We start from the raw sequence: 25,588 nt of genomic DNA, 5'->3' as shown, positions 1-25,588 counted from the left end.
ATATCCTGCCATATTATATATGATATTTATAATAATATAATAAGAAGCTTCTATTATTAATGATCAATATTGTTATTTTCTACAGCCATAATAGCCAGCTTGCAGTTTTGTTACTCATTCACTCACTCTCACGACCCAATGGTTGCACAGCAATCGAAAAGACCGGCCAATCATCTTTCAGGATACTCGTTTACCAAACAATCATCGCTCAGGAGGCGGGATTTGTCCTAAACGGATAGGATTTGAAGCAAAACGTAACGACGCTGCCTGACGAAGCAAGCCAATCCGCGGGCAGGACTGCCAACGATTAACCAATCGCAGTCGAGAAAACGCGCTGACTAGCCAATCATCGACAGGAAGGCGGGTTTTATCAGAAAGCGGATGGGATTAAATAGTAATAACGCTGCATTTTGTAGATGTGGTGTGTGTTGGCCTCGTCCACGCCGGTTAGCAACATTTACGTGGTTTAATTAGTGGACCAGTTATTTGTTTTATATACAACATGTGTATTACAACCAACGTTAGGAGGAATAATGTGCTAAATCGTGGTCAGAAGTTTAGAAAGGTGCAGTTAACGTCATCAATATGGGCATGATTAGACAGCATGAATAAAATGTTTCTGGAGGTAATGTTAAGAGCCAACAGTGCGACAGAGAGCTGTGTCAGTCAGTATGCCATGACCAGCTGATCTCCCTAAACACACACCTAACACTCAATTTAGGCTTCAGGGAATATAAACACGAACATAGTCGTATACATACACGTCGGTTTATTCGTGCTTATACAAGTTATTATTAAAGCTTACCTCTTGTATCATGTCCATGCTTCTCCTCAGACAGTTGTAGAAGGCGGAAAATAAAACCCCAGGGCTAGCTCTCTGTGTACCAGAAATCAGCAATAACAACAATATTATCTACAACGTGCAGGGCTTGTGACCTTGTGGAAATCTTCTAGGTGTCCAAAGCAAAACAAAAGCCAGCGTCTCTTCAGTATGGTGTTGATAAAAATATAAAATAATAGATGTTAATATCCGAGAACACCGGTGCTACTGCTTCAGCATGCTCACAGCCTCCTCTCAGACTCTCCTTATGGGCAAAAAGCTACACGAATAAGTCCGAATCCAGTCCAGATGATGTCCACGGAAAAACCAAGACGATCTGGAGTCATGAAAATAAGAAATACGGAGGAATATTATACAAAAACACACACATACACAACACTCCTCTCTCTCTCTGTTTCTCTCTCAGTCTGGGTGCACGCGCTGTAATGTATCTCCCGCGCGCGTCTCCGTGAAATCATATAACATAATCTAATATAAATAACACAGTGTATGTGTGTGTGTAAGTGTGTTTAGCTTCTCCCTCTCTCTCTCTCTGATCACCCTCCTTCTGCTTTCTGCTGCTTCACTCAGTCTGTCACGTTATAGCTTAGTAAAACTCGACCCTCCCCTCTCTCCCATCTTGCTTCACCCCAAATGACCGAAAGATGGCGCCGCTTCTCAAACGCCGCTAATGCTAACGCTAATTCGCCTCGCTAGCTTTCAGGCTAACTCTAACCAAACCAAACAACTGGACAAAAGCTGAAATATATATCATATGTTTTTAAGATAATAATTAAATGTAAAGGTGTACAAGTTGTAATAAATGTATAACTTTACCTTAGTTGTTATTTTAAAGTTTAAACATATAGAGGAAATTGTGTCGTGTTTTTCGCAAGTCACGTACTGTATAACTGTCAAATTGGTCTCGTGACCTTAAACCGACTCTGAACGCTGATTGGTTAATAAGAAATCTCCAGCAGCCAATGGGTGACAGAGATTGAATTCATTCATTGAAGTTTCATAGCACGATTGTTGTATTTTTTTTTAATAACAAGAATAAAGAATTACGTAATTGAAACATACAATTAATTATCCTTAGTCCACAGTTAACATATGTGTGTGTGTGTGTGTGTGTGTTGTTTTGTTTTTCAGTTTATCCATCCACTGATATATCCTTGAGATATATCCTTGGGTTGCCAGCTCCACGCCCGATTGGCTTTGGACTGTGGGAGGAAACTGGAGCACCCAGAGGAAACCTTCCAAGCACAGGGAGAGCACCGTGCTTGGTGGGTTGGTTGGCCTTCATCATCCGTAACTGCACTACAGATACTCTTAGATGAATGGAGGTGATTTTTCAAAAATCTCATTTTTGATCTCAAAAAGTTTCACGAATGCAAGAAGTTCTGGATTTCATATAGAAAAGGCAATAGTTTAGGATGTGATCTAGAAAATTTTTATTTATTAATGTAAAACTTGGCCATTGAAATATAAATATTGACAATGTATTCACATTATTTGGTACTTTTCAAGTTGCCACCAAAAAGACTGTATAACAAGTAAAAAAAAAAACATGAGGAATGGTTTCCCCGGTGGTTTCGTTAAAAATGTATTTTTGAAAAGAACTGAATTTGATATCTAAATTCAAAATGGCTTTGTCTCTGTAAGTTTGGATTAATGTTTTTTCCTTTCTTACTTAAAACAGAAAAACATTATTCACTATTAGCACGATCCCATGTCCGAATATGGGCAATGATTTCCATATAAGAGAAAACAAGATTAACCAGAGCAATGCACGATGCAGCAAAGAATTTTCTACAGATGCTGTTGCATGCTTTCGAGATTAAATCACACATCTAAAATGTAACATTTCATCACTTAAGTTAATTCGTGAGGTGAGGGGTTAACTGTGAATCAAAACAATACCATTTACGCTGAATGAAAATAACTTCCTTCTTCTCTGGAAATATTTCTTTTACATTGCGTAAAGGTTTAAATACTCAAATTCATTAGTCATATGTACAAGTTGCAATTATATTATTTTCAAAAATGTCTTCACCCAGGCCTTCAGAATGCCTCAAGCAGCTTGAGTTATGAAGCATATGCAGCCTTGACAAGTTGTCGTGTGACTGCACGAGAGGAAAAAAAAGCGACTTATCTGCAAAGATTAACACAGAGTGTTCAAAGACTTGGCCTTGTATGCAATCGGTAAGCAATGACAAGTCACAAGCACTTTGTATGGTAAGTCGCTTATTTATTATTGCTGATTTGTATTCATCTTGCTTGGTTTTTTAGGTTGGTTTTTCTTCATTTTGCTTTTGGAAATCCTATTTTGTATATTATTGAAAGTGTTAAATGAGCTACTTAAGTAAACTGTTGCCTAAAAATGCAGGAAATGGCGTTTTAGAGTGCCTTCCGTACTGGAAATACCTCCCTAGTGACCACATCATTTACCTAATCCAAACGTGTATGCTGATTTATTCTGCTAGTCATGCTTCACTTTCAAACCGGTAGTGAAGCAATGCTGAAATTTGATTGGTTCCTCAACAATAAATGATTGAAATGTTGTAAATATTTATGCAGGGTGTTATCCTCATTTTTTTATTAGTCATGTAAAACTTAAGAACAGTTAAATGTGACATTAGACCAGTGCTGAATGCTGTTTGGTTAAACTAAACTAAACGCAGAATAAGTGTGCATGTAAATACTGAACGATTGTTCTCCTTGTCTTTTCACTAGTCATTGCTTTCAAACTTTTTCACCTGCTAATAAAAAAAATGGTGAATTCTTACTAATTACCCTGAAATTCCAAACATAACTGATAACATTTTGTAATAAAAAAAAACTTTGCCCACTTAATAATTGCTTCTAAGTTGCTCAAATTTGCGCTTAAGGTGAGCTACAAACCTAAATAGCTTGTAACACAAGGCTGAATCCCAAATCCCTCTCTAACCCCTGATCAAGGGCACTACTTATTGTGTACAATATAACAAGTGATTGTACAACATATTGCACTAGCTTTTTATTTTTACGCTATTTGGGATTCAACCCCACAACTGGAATGATTTTAAATTAGAATAAGCTTAAATATAAAGAAAAGCTCATCTCCATAAGAATTTAAAACTACTTTCACCTCTCTTAATGACACTAACCATGGGTCGCCAGATCCACCAGGCGCGGTAGGGTATGTGTTGGCAGAGCAAAGTAACTGGTTAAATAAACAAACAAGTTATTATGATCTGTTGATAATAAGTAATATTGGTGGAACTGTTTTATAGGAGCAATTCCACACTAGGGTCATGTTGTTTTGCCGTGATGTGTTCAGCACTCACAGTGACAATGTTGATATTCATCACAACAGCACTCCTTCTCATCTGATATTGCTTAATTATATGCATCAACACATACATATATGTCATGAATAAATATTCATGTAGCTCTTTATTTTTATTATTTTTGCTAGTCATGGGATTTGAGTTGTGTTTAAATGCGACATTAATGACTTTCTCTTCTTTTGAGCTTTATATTTTACAGCACAGTCATGCCACTTAGCTTTACTGTATATCTGTCCTGCCGTCAATGTAATGGTAAAAAAACCTGTGGTCTATAGACCCCCAGTCTAAACTACAGTATCTAAACTCCATCTCTAACCTAAAACATATTTCTGGAAACTAAACAACAACAACAAAAAAAAATCATAGCGGATAATGTATTCATGCTGTAATATACTGTATAAGCACATAATAATGAATTAAACGTGTAAGACATATGGACAGAGCATATGCATAAATTAAGAAGTGAGTAGGCTACATAAAACCCACAGTAGTGATTGTAGCGATAGAAGCCCCCGAGGCAATTCCCAGAAGTTCTCATAATTCGCATAATTACTGTTTAACCCTTTCCTACTATGTTGGTTCCTGACCCAGCACAAAGCTGATGTACAGGTTGTGTGTGGTTGTGTGTATAGCGTGTCTCCCCAAATGATAGATCAACTCTATCTGCTCAGTCTGAGCATGTGCAATTTCCATTCAATTTTAAACATGTATTAACATTACACAAAATTGTTATTCCAACAATTCAGAACACTGCAACTGAATAACTATTTAGTCCCAAATTTTACTCAAGCCCTCTCATGAGTGACATGGAGATTATATGTGTCTTTCATTAATTCAGTAATTAAGTTATTGATTTCATTTTATGTTTATATAACAAAAGTATGATATATTACATTAAATTTAATCAGGTTTATATATATATATATATATATATATATACTGTTTGTTTTTTTGTTACTGGAGACTTAAATTTGATGTGTGTGTATGTGCGAGTGCAGTTTTCTTAAGAGCATGAAGAACTAGTTGTGCATCATATTGTCCATTGAGAAAGGTCAGGTTCTTCTTTTATGTTTGTTTAAATGTCATTTCTGTTCAAGACGTCTAAAGCTAGAAAACTAAAATGGGAAGAGAAACTCAATGCTTTTTGGAGAAAAAAAGAGATTTGTTTGTTCAGATGAGTATTTTTTCTAATGTCATTTTCGGTAATAGTTCTCCAGACGTCCTGAATGACTTATTCGACTCTCATTTTTGGGTAGATTTTCCCTCCCATTTTCAGTCCAATCCCTGTTCCTGGGCAGTTTCAGAGGAATGTTTTTATTTGTTAAACCACACAGTGACCTATGAATCATTCAAGCATAAAGAACATAAAACATAAGGCATGAACCAGTGAGAAGCAGGTGCAGTTGATGACAGATGATCAGGTGATGCTGAATGCTGAGTGGTTGGAACAGACGAGAGGGGAAATGAGGTCGCTGCTGAGGTTGTTACATAAACAACCAGTTTTTTTATTGTATTTTTAGGTACTTTGCAGTTTGTCGCAGTAAAATATTTTGTTCCATTTCTTTCTTCATGAAGAAATGAGGAGGCTCAGGACGTTTGTACAGCACTGTATATACTGGAACAGTTTTATATTTTTATAAATACTGTATAGAATGAGTTTCTTCTAAATCCTAAATGCTCATATATATATATATATATATATATTTTTTACTAGTGCATGATTCACTTTACATCATGTTATAGATACTTTGGTTTTTTTTCCTAGAGGAATGAAACACATATGGGCTTGATGGTGTAGAAAAATAATCAGTGTGGTGGGATGTGACCCGATGTCAAATGGTGTTACAACCCCGAAGTTGATCATTTTTCCATCGAAGTTGATTATTTTTCTGTCGCAGTCCTGAAATGTTTATTCCTTTTCATACCACAGGAATAATTTCAAATTCGAATGATTTTTTGAAAATAATAAAGTACGTGACTTCCTGCTCTTTATCCATTTATACTAATGTCTGCAAAACCAGTTAGTTCATTCATTGACCAGCATCTGTTTCTCACTCTCTTTTAAAAGTATTAAAAAAAAAAAAAAATTAACTCCTCCCATATGACGAAAAACCTACTGGCTGACTGTCACTAGACTGATAAGTGCTGGCACTAGAGACTTCTTCCATGGAAAATTTTGCAACGTGTAAACAAGAATACATTTGGATTTTGTTAAATATCAACATACAGTCTACAAATCTGTTTCTTATGGATCCAGACTACATTCACTACAGATACTTCACTAAAATAACTGTTATTATGGAAACAATAACCATTTAGATCACATTAATGTAAGTAAAGTTGTGACTTCACCATCGTGCACTACTGCCAGAGCTGCTGTTGTAGTAAAATTACTCAAAACCTTCTGACCAATCAGATTCAAGAACTCAACAGTTATCTGTGCTATGAATGGGCGTATATCTTCATACATTTTTTCCCCTACAATCCGGCATGTCTAGTTGGCATGGTGACATAAACGTGGGGCCTCAAGTCATTTACATTTCTGCTAACAACAGCCAAAGCACGTCATATGGAGCACATATGTAGGATCTTATCTTACCTAGCAGGCTTTCTGCAGCTCACAATCTTTCAGCAACTCATTGTGTACTGAGAGATCATGCCTGCAGTGTGTGTTCTGCCGGTGGTATGGGAACGCTTAGTTTCCTGCCCAAATGAAGGCAAAAACTGAACTTCCTGTTTGCTGTACTGTAAGAGCAGGCATGGTGTGGAGTTAGTATAGTTTAGCTCACTTATAGTTAGTTTTTTCGTCTTCTCTTTTTACGGCGCAGCACCCTTACCATTTATAAACCTTTAAATGACTCTAAAATAACTTGCATATAGAATGAAAGCAAATGTATAAATAAATTTGTCCAAAAAAAAAAAAAAAAACAGGGTAATGGCTGTCCATGTATATACAAGAAATATGATCACTCTGATACGTTCTAGTTAACTACAGCCCTTTAAACTTAATCTTAAATAGTTGAAAAGGTTTTAATTTTCTCTGAATTCAGTCGCTGAGCCAGCCATTACTTTAGCCATTTTCCTGGCTGTTAAAATATGTTCACTATATAATTGTGTCCCAAATGAACAGCTTTAATATAAAAATTAAAAATAAAACCACACATAAGGAAATATCTCAGCATCATCCTAAACAAAAGCTTCATGCAAGGTAATAAAACAAACAAACAATAGAATAGAATAAGCCAAAGAACTTCAACAGGCTTATCTGACATAGTGGTATGTTTATAGTATTGGATTACTTTATGAGTGTGTGGGAGGGATACGTTAGCATTTATTTTACGTGCTACGGGGATGGGGGTAGGAAGCGTGCAACACTACACCGTTTAGAGAAACCACTGGGGGCGGTAAGGAGAGGACATGTGTGATTGTCTGACTCCTTCTTTTGGCCTCTTGTCAAAATTGAAAAAATAAAAATAAATCATGATTCATATGGGTCTATGATTTCATGCATAGATCATTGTAGTACAAAGTGGAATGTGGTTTCCTCTACACTTCAGGGCCCTCCTACACATACTGTATAAGGGATAATGTGGATTATCTGTTACACAAATCCAAAAGCCATGGAGGAGGAGGAGGAGGAGGGGAAGGAGGCGAGTCTGAGCTAATGTAAGTTTGCATTGTTGTTTCACCACCTTAAACATGCAAACAGTTACAGACCAGTGCCTACAGGTGTGTATGCAAATGAAAGTGACCTACAAAAACACAATCTGTTTTTTTTTAATGGTCATTATTCATTTATTTATTTCTTTTCTATACCTCTTATCCTGTACAGGGTCTAAGGAACTAGTATGGAACCTACTGTATACCGGAAACTTCAGCACCAGGCAGGGAAGGGGAGGCCATCCATCACAGGGAACAAACGCATACACTAATTTACACACAACGGGTAATTTGAGAACGTGGAAGGAAACCTAAGTACCCAGGGGAAACCCAACATGCACACGCCACACACATAGACCGCATAGGAGGAATTAAAGCCTATACTGTACAGTATATATACCTACATGTATAAAATTAAACCCAATATACAGTATATACTATATATATACACAAACTCAAACAATATTTATTAGACTTTAACATTATTAAACCTATTTTAAGATTTTTAGCTGATTTAAAACAATCTTCTTTTATTACCAAATTGATTATGATTGTTTCAAACATTTATTTATAAAAAAAGAAGCAAAATTATCACCCAGTAGTAAAAGACAATTTTAAGCATGATATTTTATTATATTAGAGTCTCATAGAACATATTAGGTAACATTTTCTTCATGCAGTATTTTTTCCCTTGGTTTGCATAAATAATAATAATAATAATAATGATGAAGAGAATAATGAAGAGAATAAGATTTAAGGTTTAACCAACTTAAAGTGTGTGTGCGTGTGTGTGTGTGTGTGCGTGTGTGCGTGCATGTGTGTTAATGCTCCAGCTGAAATACCCCACAGATAATGAATTTCTTTCTACCTCAAGCTTTATTTTACTCCTACCCCAAATGCGCTGTTTCAGACTCTATGTAAATGAGCTACCGCTGAGCCACGCCCCTCAGTAAAACAGCAGAGCAGAGTCACAACCCGGGGGAGGGGCTGTTATTATATGAGGTCACAATGAGGGGAAAACCCTTGTTTATTTCATGAAACAGGAAAAAGGACAATGTTTTTTTTTTCATGTAGACCTTTACTACTGAGTTTAGCTTAGCCCTTAATAATAATAATAATATCAATAATAATAATAATAATATCAATAATAATAATAATAATATTCATGATGATGATGATGCTTGTTAGCTGAAGTCGTTCCTGATTATGTAATAATCCTGTATGTTTAGAATTATAGTTACTTAGTCGCTCCCTGAAGCAACATAATATGTCTATAAATGTGCAGTTATTAATACCATGACTGTATTCATCAATGCAGAAATTCTACTTAGCATTTCTACTGCTTTAAATTTTATGTATACTTTTATGTTAAACTTATCAAAACAAGTTTTATATCTGTAGTAATTTGACAGTTTTACACCACAGGCACATAAGCTGATATATTTGTATAGGATCAATCCAGTAGCCACAGTTCTTATTGATTTGCAATACGTCTCGCATTCTGTACATTTGTTGAGCAAACAGGGGATTTTCTAGACACCCTCTGGTTTAATGGGTACATTTCGGAGGGGCTTTACCACAACCCACTCAGGGTTAGCAGTCTCCGGGGCTTCCCCTTTAAAGCACTTTCACTGACGGAAATCAGTGTTATTACTCTGCTCTCCAATGAGCACTTGCTGTGCTATGCTAAAATCACATGTCCTATAGGAGCTGGGCGGAGGCTATTTAGTATACGTATATACGCGATGCCTGTAGGGAACGCACTAAAAAAAGAACCCCCACATGGGTTGCTTGTGCAATAAGAATTCATTCTTTTCATTCCCTTAGTTCATTTCTAATGCAGTCAACCTTCTTTTATGGCTTCCATGTTGCTTTTGCAGCAGTGTGTTACGAAGGTTATGACCCTGCAATCACTGCAGCTGCAATGCCACCGAGCCTTTGACTTGTCAGTCACTGAAGTAGAGCATAAAGGCTCTTTATGAGACTTGGAGAGGCGCTGAATGAGTGACTATCACAGGCTGCCACACTGAAGACACACTACGAAAGCATGCACGGCCATTTCCAGCCTCCCAGACTTTGTGCAGTTTAAACTTCTAGAGATTAAAAAAAAAGAAATAGCATTTTTTTAATCCCAAGTAACTATTTATCGCTATTAAAACACCCGGTGTACCCAAGATATTTTCAACATCCAGAACAGTCTCAACCTTTTTGGACTTGGTGTTTAATTTTTTTCCCCCAGCCTACACAAACACAAGCTTGTTTAACATACCTGAACCAGACGCCGGTCCCTCTGAAAGGCCCCTCTGTCAATTTGAGCTCAACCTGATCATTTAAGAGCCACCAAGGTCCTGGACTTCACCTTTAAATGGCCTTGTTTGATCCTTTGTGCCATTGGACGCATAATTACATTGTGGATCACCTTCTGTTGTGTGCTAGTGTGTGTGTGTGTGTGTGTGCTTCTTAGGATTGCTGTATAATAGAACAATATATGCTTTTTTATTTTTTCCTTAAAATGCACAACAAGCAGGTTCATTGTTGGACCAGATGTGAATTTTGGTTTCTTCTTACCAAAGTATATAGTGTGTGACAAAAAAAAACAATAAATGCAATTTTAGCAATATAATCAATACTTCAATAAGGGTTATGCATTTGCTAGCCTTTCAAGTAACCTTTTATGAAAAACAGTTAATTAGCATTTATTTTAATTGTTTTTTTTTAAAGTGTACAATTTTATGTGTACAAATGAACAATATCAGTATTCCTAAAAACATATTTGTCATCCTTTTGACAGATTTGGATGTATGGAGGCGGACAAACCAAAATGGCCAGCCAGTCCTCCAAGATATAGTGCAGGCATAGTCTTAAATGATCAAACAAAAGCAAATCCAAGGACAAAGAAAGTTCAAGTCAAATTAACAATGCACAAGGAAATGCATAAATTTTAGCAATCCTACTGTATAATAGATTTTACAATGGTATAATAAATACCATTATACCAATATACCATAGTATTAACATGGTACTTTAGACCATGTAGGCATGGTCTAAAGTACCATGTTACGGTAGGCACCATAGATTATCAGGGTAGGTACTACAGTACTTCATGGCATCACTCTAAATGTACCACCATACTTTGGTGAATACCATGGTGTGTACTCTGGCACTTCATTGGATACAATGGTAATATACATGGTGGATTGGTGCAATTGCAATACAGGTCATTGTATGTAATATTAAAAGCTTCATCATAAACTATGGTATTTAATTAATGTTACATGCATCCAATAGTACAATGTTATAGAAATGTCACATATTTTCTTTAGTTCTATAGTACCATATTTTAGGACATGTTCCATTGTACCAAAGTGTGTACCAAGGTAGAACCAAGAATTGTAATTGTATGTAATTTCCTCATGGGATGTCATTATGTAAGCCAGAAGCATGACGTGTTAGAAGAGTTAGACAAATTCTGTTGATTATGAACAAGGAATTTGGTTTATGCACAAGGTTTGTTCAGTGTCGAGCTGAGGAACATGAGAAATATAGTTCCTGACAGAAACCTCCACCTAAAGAGCTACCTCCCTTGGAGCGAGATTCTGGGACATCCTGCTACAGTAGATAAAACTGACCTAAGACTACCCTGTCCATGCATGTGAGTCTTGAAATTTGTGACAATTTGCATTTGCCACTGCAATTTCTTGCTGCTAAAGCCCTCCTATCAGCCTCTCACTTGACTCCTTACTGGTGTCCAACAAGGCTTAGTACTGGGTCATTATCTGTTCAAACGTCACCTCTGTTACCTGCTCTCTTTGCAAGGTGTTTCAATGCTACTGCAAGACTGATGACATTTAACTCATCTTCTCTTTCCCTCCCTGGGATGCTCTTGTTTCTGCAGACCTCTGACAGATATCTTGTCTAACAGATCTGTTGAGTTATCACAAATGGCAGCTCGTCAGCCAAAACTAAATTAGTGTAAAGCTGGAGATCCATCACCATGTCACGATTTCTAAGAGTTGTCACACTTTCTCCACTGGCTTTGTTTGAAAAGCTAAATCAAACAAGTGCCAAACTCATTTAAAGCTCCTCATTTTACTCCTTGTTCTGCACCGTGTTCTCTACGGGCCTCTAGCACAGCTTAAATGGGCTCACCATCTCTTAGGGTACAGGAAAGACATGTGTCAAGGCATTTTTTCTGTCCGGGCACCCTGGTGGTAGAAACAGCAGAGTGAATATGTTTCTTTTAACAAAGATTAAACTCCTACCTTTTTTCTGAGTATTTAAAGTAGCACTTTGCTATTATTTAAAAGAATTCTTGTCTTGTATGCACTATTAGTCCCTGACCTATTGAACTAGCAATGAGAACATGTTTTAGATAATGACTACAAAGCCCTTCTGTAAGTGGCTCTGAGTAAGGACATCTGACAAATGTCATAAATAGACTGTAGGTGGTTGAGGAGGAGGCCGGGGGGTTATCTGATAAGGATAGGGGCCAGAACATCCTGAACTGAGAACCAGCACCTCTCCCCTTGAGAGATTATCCATCCTTCCAGTAATACCAGTCCTCCAAGGCAAGTGTCATTGCTAGTAATTATAAACGGTAATGTCATAAAGTTTGTAAAGGAAGATGTTCTTCTGAGGTGATATCGCTGCAACCACAAATTAAGCTGCATTTACAAACCAATCATCTATTAAAGTATTGTACTGAGCTGGGTATTTTAATAGTCCTACTTTCAGGAGCATATTATGAAGTAACATAATTATGTATTAAAGATGATACAATAGTAATGGAGGACTGTTTGGTCATGTGACTATCTCTTTGTGGCTTGTATTGCTTAAACAACCCAGGACTTAACATTTAATTACATGTTCTCCTGGTAATTTTTGACCAGTCTTTCAGAAGCACATTTGTGAGGTCAGACACTGATGTTAAATGAGAAGGCCTGGCTCAATCTCTGCTGCAATTCATCCCAAAGGTGTTCTATCAGGTTGAGGTCTGGACTGTGTGCAGGCCAGTCAAGTTCTTCCACACTAAACACGCTCATCCATGTTTTTATGGACTTTTCTTTGTGCACTGGTGTGCAGTTGGAACAGGAAGGGGCCATCCCCAAATTTTCCAAAATGTCTTGGTATGCTGAAGCATTAACAGTTCCTTTCCCTGGAACTAAAGGGCCAAGGCCAACTCCTGAAAAACAACCCCACATCATAATCTCTCCTCCACCAAATTTTATACTTGGCACGATGCAGTCAGACAAGAACCGTTCTCCTGGCAACCACCAACCTTTTTGTCTTGCTAGACAGAGAAGTGTGATCCGTCATTCCAGAGAACACGTCATAGGCAGGCCATGGAAGATCAGAGGGCTAAAGGCTCCAAGTTACTGATTGGAAGGTCGGCGGGTTGAGCCCCAGCTTCACCAGGTTGCCATTGTTAAAGAATTAATTTCTATGCGACCAATGAAGCCCTAACTTAACTTAACCTAACGTCTTTACTGCTCTAGAATCCAGTAGTTGCGTTCCTTTACACCACTGCATCCGATGCTTTGCATAGTGATATACTGTAAAGCTTGGATGCAGCTGCTCGGCCAGGGAAACCCATTCCATGAAGCTCTCTACGGACTGTTCTTGAGCTAATCTGAAGGCCACATGACGTTTGGAGGTCTGTAGCTATTGGCTCTGCAGAAAGTTGGTGACCTCTGTGCACTATGAGTCTCAGCATCCGCTGACCCCGCTCTGTGATTTTACTTGGCCTAACACTCTGTGGCTAAGTCCATCTCGTTCCTAATCACTTGCTTTGTTATAATACCACTAACAGTTGACTGTGGAAATTTCACAACTGGACTTATTGCACAGATGGCATCCTATTATGGTGCTTGATACACCTGTTATCATGGACGTGATCGGAACACCTGAATTTGGATGGCTGAGTGAATACTTTCGGCAATATAATGTATGTATGTATAAATGTACTATAGCTTGGTACAAGTACAATAGCAGCAAATATTGTCTACCACTATACCACTATACACCATGGTACAGGTAACAGTAAACTATAATTGTATCTATACAATAGTAAAATGTTTTGTGGAAAAAAATAGTATAAAGCATGGCCATGGGATACTAAACTTTGTGACCATGACCTCAGAACGTGTGGCAGAAATAGTAACTGGATGAGTGATGCTTTGGAGTCATGCTCTGTGTCAGGAAATAAAGATATTCAAACATCTGTACTAATAGTTATTAATGTAATAAATTCATATTTGTAGTTTACAAAAGGATAAATGCTATGAGATCATTAAGAACCCCCCTCTCGCCTCCTCCTGCCTCAATGTCATCAGAGGGGCTGGTATGGTTGTAGTGTGAAATTACAAGATTTTGCATGACCATTTAATGGCTCTACAATCTAATCTCAGTTTTAAAAATTACCACCTTGATGTTTAACAGAAGTTTAGGAGTCTTACCATCAATCTTTCTAGGAACATCTGTGGTCCAACTAGGGACCATGGAGGTCAATGGCTATTACCATTGTATTCATTTCCATTTTACAACCGTGATGGGAATCAAACCCAGATCCTGGAGATGCAAGGCGAGAGAGCTAACCACTAAGCTACCATGCCACCCACCATATACTTAACGTCTATAAAATATGCTTAAACTGGCTTGTAAGCATACCTTTAACTGTTCTTAGTCTTCTTGTAAGACTACCAAATGAAAGTGTGAAGGATGTGTGTGAGGAGGGCCATAATGACATTGCTGGGATTTAAACCTAATATCCAGCAGGACAAACCAAAGATATTACCACTATGCCTCTCAGGAAATTATTTCAAGACACATCATTTTATCAGTCTTTTGTTTACATTAGGACATCTTATTTTATTTATTATAAGGAATAAAAACAATCCAGGTCATGCTGAGATAGGAAGAAAGTTGCCAACGATTGCAAATTGTTTTATTTATTAAAGAACAAAATGTTGTACATTGCTGACTCTGGAAATTCCATCTAGAAATGTTAAATTAATTTCTCCGCAAAGAAAACTTCACCATAACAAAGAGCATATTTTAGTCAGATTATGATTATGGTTAAATCATGTCCATAAAGAATGTCCCTTTTTAGATCAAGCACATTGATAGAAATCTGTGTTTGGCAGCTGCGCCGCTATCAGAGCTTCTGTAATAGAAAACGAATCAGACCTGTTTGAGACTTGGCTAGTGCTGTGGTATAAGAAAACCTTAGACTTAATGTGTTTATGGATGTTCTGGCCAAGAGGGGTTCATAGCAAAAACAGGTTAATATGAAATCTCTTCTTCAAACACGGTCTAAAAAATGTTCTGCGTAAATTGTATACTCGATCAAAATCTGTTTACGTTACATTTATAATAAATGATTTAATATGGACCTTATTTAATTAGGCATGATTATTCAGGTGCTTTATTTGCAGTAAGTACTGAATAACATGCCTGTTTTTTCCAGACGTCTGTTTGCACTGGTGCCCCGAAATTATTCAAAAGTGTCTTGCCAACTTTTCCTCTCTAAGCAACTTCTGTTCACTTAGTCATTCATTTTTATTTGTGTTATGTACTTGTAAAGGAACTTTGGGTGTTGGACATGTAAACTAAACATGGGAAATAAATAAATATGGGGTGTAAAGGATAAGGTTCACTCAAGTCAAATTTATCATCATAAATTTTTTGTCATATTTATGATGATATTTATGATAATATAAGTTTGCTTTCCATTTATAACGTGTAGAACTTTTGTACATGATGTTGTCACAGGATTTATTTTTTTTTACTTGCTGGATCCTGCTGGTCATAGAGTAATAATGAATGAAAAAACCATAAAAACATGAAGTTTTCTATAATAACATGAAAATAACATTTGGAATACTGATTATTATCATGATAATAAAAATTGGCTAATTTTAGTAAACCAAAATTACAGTAGTAGCCAAAAGTATAGAGCCAAAAAATTTACTCCATGTTATAATGATAGTCCTAAATGTTTAAGTATGATGCCAATCGAGATAATAAGGATAATTTGTTATTTTCTGCAATTAAATTGCTAGAGGACATCCAATATTTAGTATGAGCGTCTGCCAAATGCCTAAATGTAAACGTACAGAAGATGGTTTCTGGACTACTTCTGGCTTCTTCACCATCATCCAACAGTTTTCTATTGGGTTTAGGGCTGGAGATGACCCAGGACACGGCTCCAGGAGCTGAACAGCATCGTCACATAGCCAGTCTTTCGCTAGTTTTTTTGGCTAATTAGCACAACTCTTCTAGCAAATAGGCTAATTAGTGACATCGCCTGTTTTGTGCACAGGGAGAACTATAATACACGGTACATGTTGTCTTAATAATTTCGGCCACCACTGTATGAATGGGCTTAAATATGAATTTAGTTAGCTAACATTGATGGACGGTATATGCTAACATTACTTTGCATTTGATTGAACTCCATCATCCGTACCCTACATCTCTTCCCGTGTCAACTCCAACATTTCTTGTGGTAAGGTAAACTACTTTTAGTAGTTTTTAGTTAGCTTCAGTTAGGTTCCAATGAAGCGGTCACTCAAATCCGCCACGCCCCTTATCATGTATAATTTTATGGCTAAATATAATTTCGAATGGTGAGTTACATAGAAATTCACCCCATACAGTCGTCATGAAATGTAACTCTGTCATGCACACTCAATCGGCGACCGGCACTAGGACCCGGAAGTAGAGCGGTCGCAAATCAGGAAGTATAAGAGGAGTAAACAAACCACGATTCAGCGCTCAGTCATTGAGTTCAGCCCATGTCGGTTCTGGTTGTCCATCATCGGTTCGTGAGTACTCACTTTATTTGGGTTTCGCTTTCTGATCTTGAGTGTGTGTTTATAGGACGCGGGTTAAATTTGTGTTTTTCCCTTGCTCCCCTTCTGTGAGAGTCCTTAGACTAACAAGCGTGGTTATCCTACCTACTCGCTTTTTTCCGCGTTTGGGTTCACCATCCACGCTACATTGGGCTAATCGCTAAAGCTAAGTCTTCTGGTCACCTAGGTTAGTTCATCCTGACAGAATGACTGAGCCAAAAGCGGTGAACCCAGCGGACTACGCGCATCTCTGCGACGTGGTTGACCAGCATGCCGAGCTAATCAATAAGCTAACCGGGGATATCGCTACTCTGCGCCAGAGCGTCCAAGATGTCGCGGCCTTGCGCCGCGAGGTCGCGGAGCTCAGGCGGGAGAACGCGGATCTCCAGGCGGCTGTTGACAGCGCGGCGAGCCGGCCTCCCGTCGCGGCGGTCGCGGCTCCGCATCACCCCGCCCCCCCCCCCCCCCTTCTACTGATGTCTTTCTTGCTTTACCAGAAAAATGGAATGGCACGGACGGGAAATGTAGTGTGTTCTTAACAGCGCTCGATCTGGTGTTTGAGTTTAATTCCACCAAATACTCCACCGATCGGCTACGCATTGCTCTTCTCGTTTCGTTGCTAACTGGGCAGGCAGCAGAGTGGGCCACGGCAGTGATTAAATCAGACTCAGACACCGCCCATTCTTATAATGAATTCACACGCCAGCTTCGACTCACCTTCGAACACCCTGCGGGCGAGGTGGAGACCGACACCAAGCTCTATCACCTGCGGCAGGGTGGATTGTCCGTGAGCCGCTACACCGCTGAATTCAAAACCCTCGCCGTGCAGACATCTTGGGGAGACGCCGCGCTCCGGACATCCTACTACGAGGGGCTGGCGTCACGCATAAAGGACGAGCTTGCCGGACGAGAGCTTCCAGCCACGCTGGAGGGACTAATCCAGCTAGCCCTCTGCATCGACCAGCGCCTCCTCTCTCGTCCGAAGCCAGCCCCGAGGACCCTGCCGCCTGCTTTCACCTCTCACCATCCTACACCTCCTTCACCGACCATTTTCACTGCTGCCACCACTGGACCTGTCGGATCTCCACCTCCTGCCGTGGTTGACACCGGAGCCGGGGAACCCATGCAATTAGGACGCGCCTCCCTGACTACCGCAGAACGTGCACGCCGGTATCGAGAGGGGTTGTGTGCTTATTGTGGGTCCGCGACACACCACCGGGCGATCTGTCCTCTTCGTCCGGGAAACGCGCAGCCCCGGTGAGCCGGAGGAGAGACTCACCGGGCTCCCTCCAAATCTCCAGCACCATCAACACAACCACCTCTCGTCTTACTATTCAGGTAATCCTCCAGTTTGGCCACAAACGAGTCAGAAGTGCAGCGTTCATCGACTCCGGTGCCGCCGGCAACTTCATTGACTCCACTTATGCCAAAGAACTGGGGGTAAAAATTGAGGCGTTATCCCAGCCAGTGCAAATCACCTCCGTCGACGGTCGGCCTCTGTCATCTAGCCCCATCACCCACCAGACTCAGACCATCACCCTCATCATCAACCAACACCACGAACCCATCCAATTCCACCTCACCTCCATTTCCTCACCTCCCATCATTCTCGGATACCCCTGGCTGCTACAACATGACCCTCTCATTTCATGGACAAAAAATAAAATCCTTCAGTGGGGGCGACCTGCACTGAGCTGTGCCTACGGGACCCAGCTGGGACGTGTTCCACGGAGTCCGAGGCCCCCGATGTCGACACCAACGCTATTCCTTCCGCCTACCGTGACCTGGCTGCAGTCTTTTGTAAACGAAAAGCTATTCACCTTCCACCACATCGCCCTTACGACCTGGCGATAGAGCTGCAGCCAGGTTCTGTTCCCCCCCGTGGCCACCTGTACTCACTGTCGGCGGCTGAGACACAGGCGATGGAGGAATACGTCGCCAGTGCCCTTCGCCATGGAACCATCCGGCCCTCTTCGTCACCAGCGGCCGCCGGCTTCTTCTTCGTGAAGAAGAGAGGAGGAGAACTTCGCCCATGTGTCGACTATCGGGGGTTGAATAAAATCACCATCAAAAACCGACATCCGTTGCCGCTCACCAACTCAGCCCTGGACGCCCTCTCTGGTGCCACCGTGTTCACAAAGTTGGACCTCCGGAGCGCCTACAACTTGGTGCGCATCAGAGAGGGTGATGAGTGGAAAACGGCCTTCATCACTCCCACAGGACATTATGAGAGCCTGGTCATCCCCTTTGGACTATGCAATGCACCCTCGGCCTTCCAACAATTCATAAACGATGTCCTGAGAGACATGTTAGGCCGATGGGTGTTTGTATATTTAGACGACATCCTCATCTACTCTCGCACCACCGAAGAACATATCCAACATGTACGGGCAGTTCTCAAGAGATTGCTCGCTCACCAGCTGTACTGTAAGTTGGAAAAGTGTGCTTTTCACCAGCACTCCACCACGTTCCTGGGTTTTGTCATCTCGTCCCAGGGTGTGGCCATGGATCCGCAGAAACTGGAAGCTGTCCGTCTTTGGCCCCTACCCAGGACGCTCAAACAGCTCCAACGGTTTCTGGGGTTTGCGAATTTCTATCGTCGCTTTATCCGGGGCTACAGTACAGTTGCAGCACCACTAACCAGTCTGACCAGGCCCTCCTCCCATCCCTTTCATCTCACTCCTGAAGCCATCTCCGCCTTCCAAGAACTCTGTCATCGCTTCACCACGGCACCCATTCTTCTTCACCCAGATGCCAACCAACCGTTCGTTGTAGAGGTGGACGCGTCAGATGTGGGCGCTGGCGCTGTTCTCTCTCAGCGAGGTCCAGACCAGAAGCTACACCCCTGTGGCTTCTTCTCCAAGAAATTCGACCCCACTCAGCAGCGATACGGAGTAGGGGACCGCGAGCTGTTGGCCATAAAGTGGGCCTTGGAGGAATGGCGTCACTGGCTCCAGGGCGCCAGTGAGCCGTTCATGGTCTGGACGGATCATCAAAACCTCATCACCATCCAGAATCTAAAACAACTCAACCCACGACAGGCACGGTGGGCATTGTTTTTTGAACACTTCAATTTCCATCTGTCGTACCGCCCGGGCTCCAAGAACACCAAGGCCGACGCCCTCTCTCGCCAACAAGAAGAGGAGATGCCCCGGGCGGACCCCGTGCCTGTCATCCCCACCTCACGGATCATTGCACCCATCCACTGGGACATAGAGACAAGGGTTCGCCAGGCTCAGGCTGCGGAGACTGGGCCGGCAGGTGCGCCACCTGGACGACTCTTTGTTCCTCAGCGTCTGGTCCCCGAAGTTCTCCAGTGGGGCCATTCCTCGCCCGTCGCAGGACACCCAGGGACTCGGCGCACATTACAGTTTGTGAGACGGGCATTCTGGTGGCCCACCATGAGAAGGGACGTCGAAGAGTTTGTTCAGGCGTGCCCGGTGTGCGCCAGGGCCAAGGACACCAATCAGCCTACTGCCGGAGAGCTCCAGCCTTTACCCATTCCCCGACGGCCCTGGACGCACATCGCCTTAGACTTCATCACGGGCCTGCCGGTTTCAGAAGGAAAAGACACCATCCTAACCATCATCGACCGGTTCTCCAAAGCCGTGCACCTGGTGGCCCTCACCGGACTCCCATCAGCCAAAAACACTGCCGAGTTGATTTTGGAACACGTAGTCCGCCTGCATGGGTTCCCCAAGGACATCGTCTCGGACAGAGGGCCCCAGTTCACCGCCCGGTTCTGGAAGGCCTTCTGCCGTCTGATCAATTCCACCTGCAGTCTGTCCTCCGGCTACCACCCCCAGACTAACGGTCAGACGGAACGGGCCAACCAACAACTGGAGCGCTACCTGAGGTGTTTTGTTTCGGATCGCCAGCGCTCCTGGGCCCGCTACCTCAAATGGGCCGAGCTATCCCACAACCTCCACGTCTCCTCAGCTACCAACCTAAGTCCATTTGAGGTATGCTATGGTTTCCAACCTCCGATGTTCGACCATCAAGAACCGGAGGTTGATGTACCATCGGCCCAACAGTTGGTCCGTAGGTGTCGGCGGTTGTGGAACCAAGCCAACCTCGCCATCCAACGTGCCAATACCACCTACGTCGCCCAGCATCGCCGCCGACACCCTCCGGGACGATTGTACCACGTAGGTGACAAGGTATGGCTCTCCACAAGGAATCTGCACCTACACACAGAATCCCGCAAGCTATCTCCCAGGTTCATCGGCCCATACCGCATCACCCACCGGATAAACCCTGTCACCTACCGGCTCCAGCTGCCTGCGGCGCTCCGGATCCACCCAGTTTTCCACACCTCCCAACTAAAACACTTCACCACCTCTCCAATGAATCCACCCACCCCCCCTGCTCCTCCTCCCCGGATTATCGACGGTGGTCCCGCTTACACCGTGCGCCGGATCCTCGACTCACGCCCTCGGGGCAGGGGCACCCAGTACCTGGTCGATTGGGAAGGCTACTGCCCCGAGGAACGATCCTGGATTCCGTCCCGGTTCATTCTCGACCCCGAATTAATCCGGGACTACCGTCGTCGGGTATCCTCCACCCCAGGACCGTCAGGAGCCGGTCCTGGACAGGGGGGTACTGTCATGCACACTCAATCGGCGACCGGCACTAGGACCCGGAAGTAGAGCGGTCGCAAATCAGGAAGTATAAGAGGAGTAAACAAACCACGATTCAGCGCTCAGTCATTGAGTTCAGCCCATGTCGGTTCTGGTTGTCCATCATCGGTTCGTGAGTACTCACTTTATTTGGGTTTCGCTTTCTGATCTTGAGTGTGTGTTTATAGGACGCGGGTTAAATTTGTGTTTTTCCCTTGCTCCCCTTCTGTGAGAGTCCTTAGACTAACAAGCGTGGTTATCCTACCTACTCGCTTTTTTCCGCGTTTGGGTTCACCATCCACGCTACATTGGGCTAATCGCTAAAGCTAAGTCTTCTGGTCACCTAGGTTAGTTCATCCTGACAAACTCTAGCTATGGCGACCAAATCTTTTTTTTTTTTGTGGTCATTTGTTGTTGTTTCTTCTTCTTGCTGGTGTTGGATGACATTTAGAAAGATATTTTGACGCTGACACAAAAGTCAGATTTGGATCGATGTGCTGTGTGCAGTCCTACTTCTGAAGGCCCCAAGTGACATGTTTTTCTGCTCTGATTTAGCTAAGTGGGACGGAATCAGCGATGTCTCTGCAGCAAAAATAACAACAGTCCGTGTAGCTTTGTCGCTAAGCACCCGCTTAAAGCATTTTAATCATAAACCCTGAAGATACATACGTACATCCGTGATTGATCACATAGCGTGTTTTCACCTCCAACCCACTTCAAATCCAAGCACTTACCCGAATCCTTTACAAAGTGCATGCAAACGTAAAGAATGTACAGTACGGCAGTGCCAGAGTGCTGGCGTCAGAGAGGTCTGGCACCGGTTATCGAGTTCCTCCACTCCCTGTTATAAATCACTCCTACAGGTAGGTGTTTCTCGCCATGGCGATGCATAAACTCTTTGCATGATTAAATGTTCTCAGCGGTTACTCATAGCAGAGGAATTTATTATCAGACAGCTGTTTTGGGTGTCTAGCCCATACTGTAATTTTACCACAGTTGACTCAGTCATGCACAAATAGCATGCGCAAAATGATAAATCAGAATATAGCTATCTGGGAATCTGATATAACCTTAGATGACAGGCCTTAATGGGAACCCAGTCCTGCAGATAATGTAGTTATTCTTCTTAACACTAGGTTTATTTGAATGGTTTAGTGAAAAAGAAAACCAGAGCTTGTTTACTCTGTACTGTCCACATGTAATGCTCTCATGAGTGGGTTTAAAGAAAATGAATGACACGCTTGTTTGCGCTCAAATTATTCACAAGGGCCTTGCCAAGTTTTCCTCTCTAAGCAAGTCCTGCTTGTTTTTCCCGCAGAAAAGAGAGAAGCGTTCGAAGGACGGAGGGAACCCGATTCTCGTCATCCGCCATGTCAGCAGCGAGGGGACAAGCAGCTCTGCAGGTAGGCTGTAAAAGTGTACACTTTGATTAATCTCGGGTGATCTGGACAGACATCACGCTCCCTCCTTCTTCTCGCTCAGTCAAACACTTGTGCTGTTCTCTGTTTCTCTCTCTCGCTCTCTCTTTCTTCTCCCTGTTTTTCACAAAGAGGTGCAGTATGTTTTATGTGTTTGGGAGGAGCCCATCAGAGGATCTTTCTTTTCTTTTCTTACTACAAAATGTCAATTAGATACAGACCGCTAGGAACAACCAGAACTTTAATGCAACCAGAGATCAATAAAGCATGGATTTACCGAACACTTATCAGAGTTTGGAGGATTGTCACAGTTCTTTGGTAGTCTGTTCTTCCCAGGGAGAGAGTCATAACATTGGAGAAAACAAAGTACCAATCTATGTGCTGACATTTTGCGATTGCGTGAGTCCGTGACCTCGGTTACATATGCCAAGGATTTTCTGCGGCCTGATGTCATCCAGGGTTCTTTATGGCTACAGAGTGGAGCTTTGGTTATGTTTATTCACCTGGCAAGTGAGCAGGAGTTTTACATGTTCATGGATGTATGATCATATACCATTGAAATACTGGCACCATTTTTAGGGGAGGTACTGCGGTTAAAAAAACACACACATCAAACAACTTAACAGAAAGTAATTAATTGGTTAAAAAATAATTATAATATTAAGTTCTTGAATAATGATAATAATAATAATTATATGAGGGTGAGTCACAAATTATCCAATCACTGGTTGTATAGTTGATTTAAATTAACTTATTGTAAAAACAAATACATAATTTTCCAACATAATCTCCTTGCTTTTCAATCCACTTTGTCCATCAGTCAACAAGTTTTCGTATTCCCTCATTACAAAAATGTTTGAGTCACGAATGCACCGCCGTCTTCACTTCTTCATCAGAAGTGAATCTTCATCCTTGTAGAGCTGCTTGTATGGGACCAAACAGGTGAAAATGTGATAAAGAGAGATCAGAAATATAGGAACGATGTATTTATATGTAAGATGAAACTCTTCCCTCGACAGAGTTGGAGGCATCTGACTCGATCTGTCTCTCATTCTCCGTGTTGTCTTTTCATCAATCCTCAGGAGGATTTTCACACCCAGTCTCAGGGTCACACTTGAGTATGCGTGACCATCACCTCTTAATGACTCTCCCTCAATCTCACCTTCTCTGTTGTCCACCATCGAGCCTTTCAGGTGAGAAACGGCCCAAGGAGGATACAGTATATTTGGGGTCCATAACCAACCTTTCGGAGACCGAGACAAGTTTCAAACCACAAGAAGTCCAGTTGACATGAATTGACTTCCAGACTGAGAATCTTTATTGACATCAGGGTATATATATTTTTACATCCTTCTAACACGTACCTGGATACGGCCTCTACATGATTGTCAGACAGGGTTAGATTAGATTAGATTAGATTAGATTAGATTTAAATTACATAAATAATATACTGCATTTTCATAAATTACAAATAAAACTTTTATATACAGGGATATGGATGTCTTATGTACAGGCGCAGTATGTATTTTAAATAGAGTATTTTAGGTATATATATATATATACTCTATTTAAAAATTTCCAACCATCTAATCTGATAGATCTCTGTATTTCGTGGTATTTTCACAAACTCTAATCTAGGTTTTCTGTCCTTGAGTGTTTCCATCTTGAGGTAAAGCATCTATATTTATGTCCTTGAAGGTGTCTCTTGATTGTAGACTTTAGCAATAATACACCTACCCACTACAGAGTGTCCTTGACCTGGCTGAATGTTGTGAAGGATTTTTTTTTCAACAAGTAAGGACGTCTGCAATCATCCACTTTAGTTGTCTTCTGTGGCGTCTCAGGTTGATTTGGCCACTCCTAAAGTTTTTGCCCCCCCTCTCTCTTTCTCTCTCTTTCTCTCTCTCTCTCTCTCTCTGATAGGCATGTTTTTGTTTTTTCCAGCCTAATGATTGCCTCCTTCAATTGCATCAATTGCAGCTCTTTGGACTTCATAGTGAGAGTTTCCATGAATAGGTACTAAATGCAAATTTAACACTTGAAATCAACTTTAGACTTTTGAATTCCCCTCAATATGTCATGAAATAACGAAGAAACAGGCAACAACCGGCTGTGAATTTGCTTATCAGTCAGTATCCAATTTTTTTGAGCCTGTGAAAAAGGATGTAATTCCTAAATGGTTAATTCAATATTTTTGTTAAATCCCTTTAATTAAAGTTAGAAGTAAACACATCAATTGTATCATAACTAGTAGGGGACAGAGGCAAACCTTTGCAAATTGTGTCTCTGTACAAATACTTATGCACCTGACAGCGTATTCATGATATCTTCCAAAAAAACAAAAAAAAAAAAACAGATTTGACTTGACTTGATGAGGTTATGATTCATTTGCTTCTAGTAATTTAAAGTTTGTTTGAATTCATGATATTTTAACCCAAACACATGCTCTCTCTGTCATTAGATTAAAACCTGAGACAAGATAAAGAACCTAAAATCCAAACATGTCAGCGTCTGAATCCAATTCCTGTTTAAGCCAATGCTGTGAGATTTCACAGGAAAAGGCTCAGATCTGTTTAATCTCACCAGAATGAGCTTTTAGGATGCCATCATTTATGAAAATGCACTGCTAATAATTCCGAGGTTGACTGTACTGATTGAAATATCCATTAGGATGATTGAATAACCATGGTTAAATATAGCAAATAATTCCATGGCTCATTTATTTTGTGGCTCAAAATCTACAACATTTCCTGTTGCATTCTGCATCGCTATAATTAATATGATCAGTCATAAAGTAAAAAAAAAAAAAAATAATATATATATATATATATATATATATATATATATATATATATATATATATATACATATATATATATATATATAT

General features: G+C 41.0%; 2 protein-coding genes across 10 annotated transcripts in view; one reads left to right on the top strand and one right to left on the bottom strand.

Moving 5' to 3' along the window:
• wnk1b (WNK lysine deficient protein kinase 1b) overlaps positions 1-1,380 on the bottom strand; it is a 102,497-nt gene extending 101,117 nt beyond the window's left edge. For all 9 annotated transcript variants that reach the window (XM_053509123.1, XM_053509115.1, XM_053509117.1 and 6 more), the window contains exon 1: positions 806-1,380. The gene's annotated coding sequence lies outside the window, so the exon portion shown is untranslated. The remainder of the gene's footprint in view (positions 1-805) is intronic.
• Positions 1,381-2,084: 704 nt separating this feature from the next.
• ninj2 (ninjurin 2) overlaps positions 2,085-25,588 on the top strand; it is a 53,081-nt gene continuing 29,577 nt past the window's right edge. Inside the window, exons 1-2 of the mRNA XM_053508752.1 lie at positions 2,085-2,106; positions 22,602-22,686. Of these exons, the coding sequence (XP_053364727.1) occupies positions 22,654-22,686 (33 nt within the window). The 5' untranslated portion in view covers positions 2,085-2,106; positions 22,602-22,653. The remainder of the gene's footprint in view (positions 2,107-22,601; positions 22,687-25,588) is intronic.

This window comes from Clarias gariepinus, chromosome 12 (assembly GCF_024256425.1).
Source record: "Clarias gariepinus isolate MV-2021 ecotype Netherlands chromosome 12, CGAR_prim_01v2, whole genome shotgun sequence".
Classification (NCBI taxonomy): Eukaryota; Metazoa; Chordata; class Actinopteri; order Siluriformes; family Clariidae; genus Clarias; species Clarias gariepinus.
The sequence above is the reverse complement of the archived record's forward strand: the minus strand, read 5'-3'. Positions and strand labels throughout refer to the sequence as shown.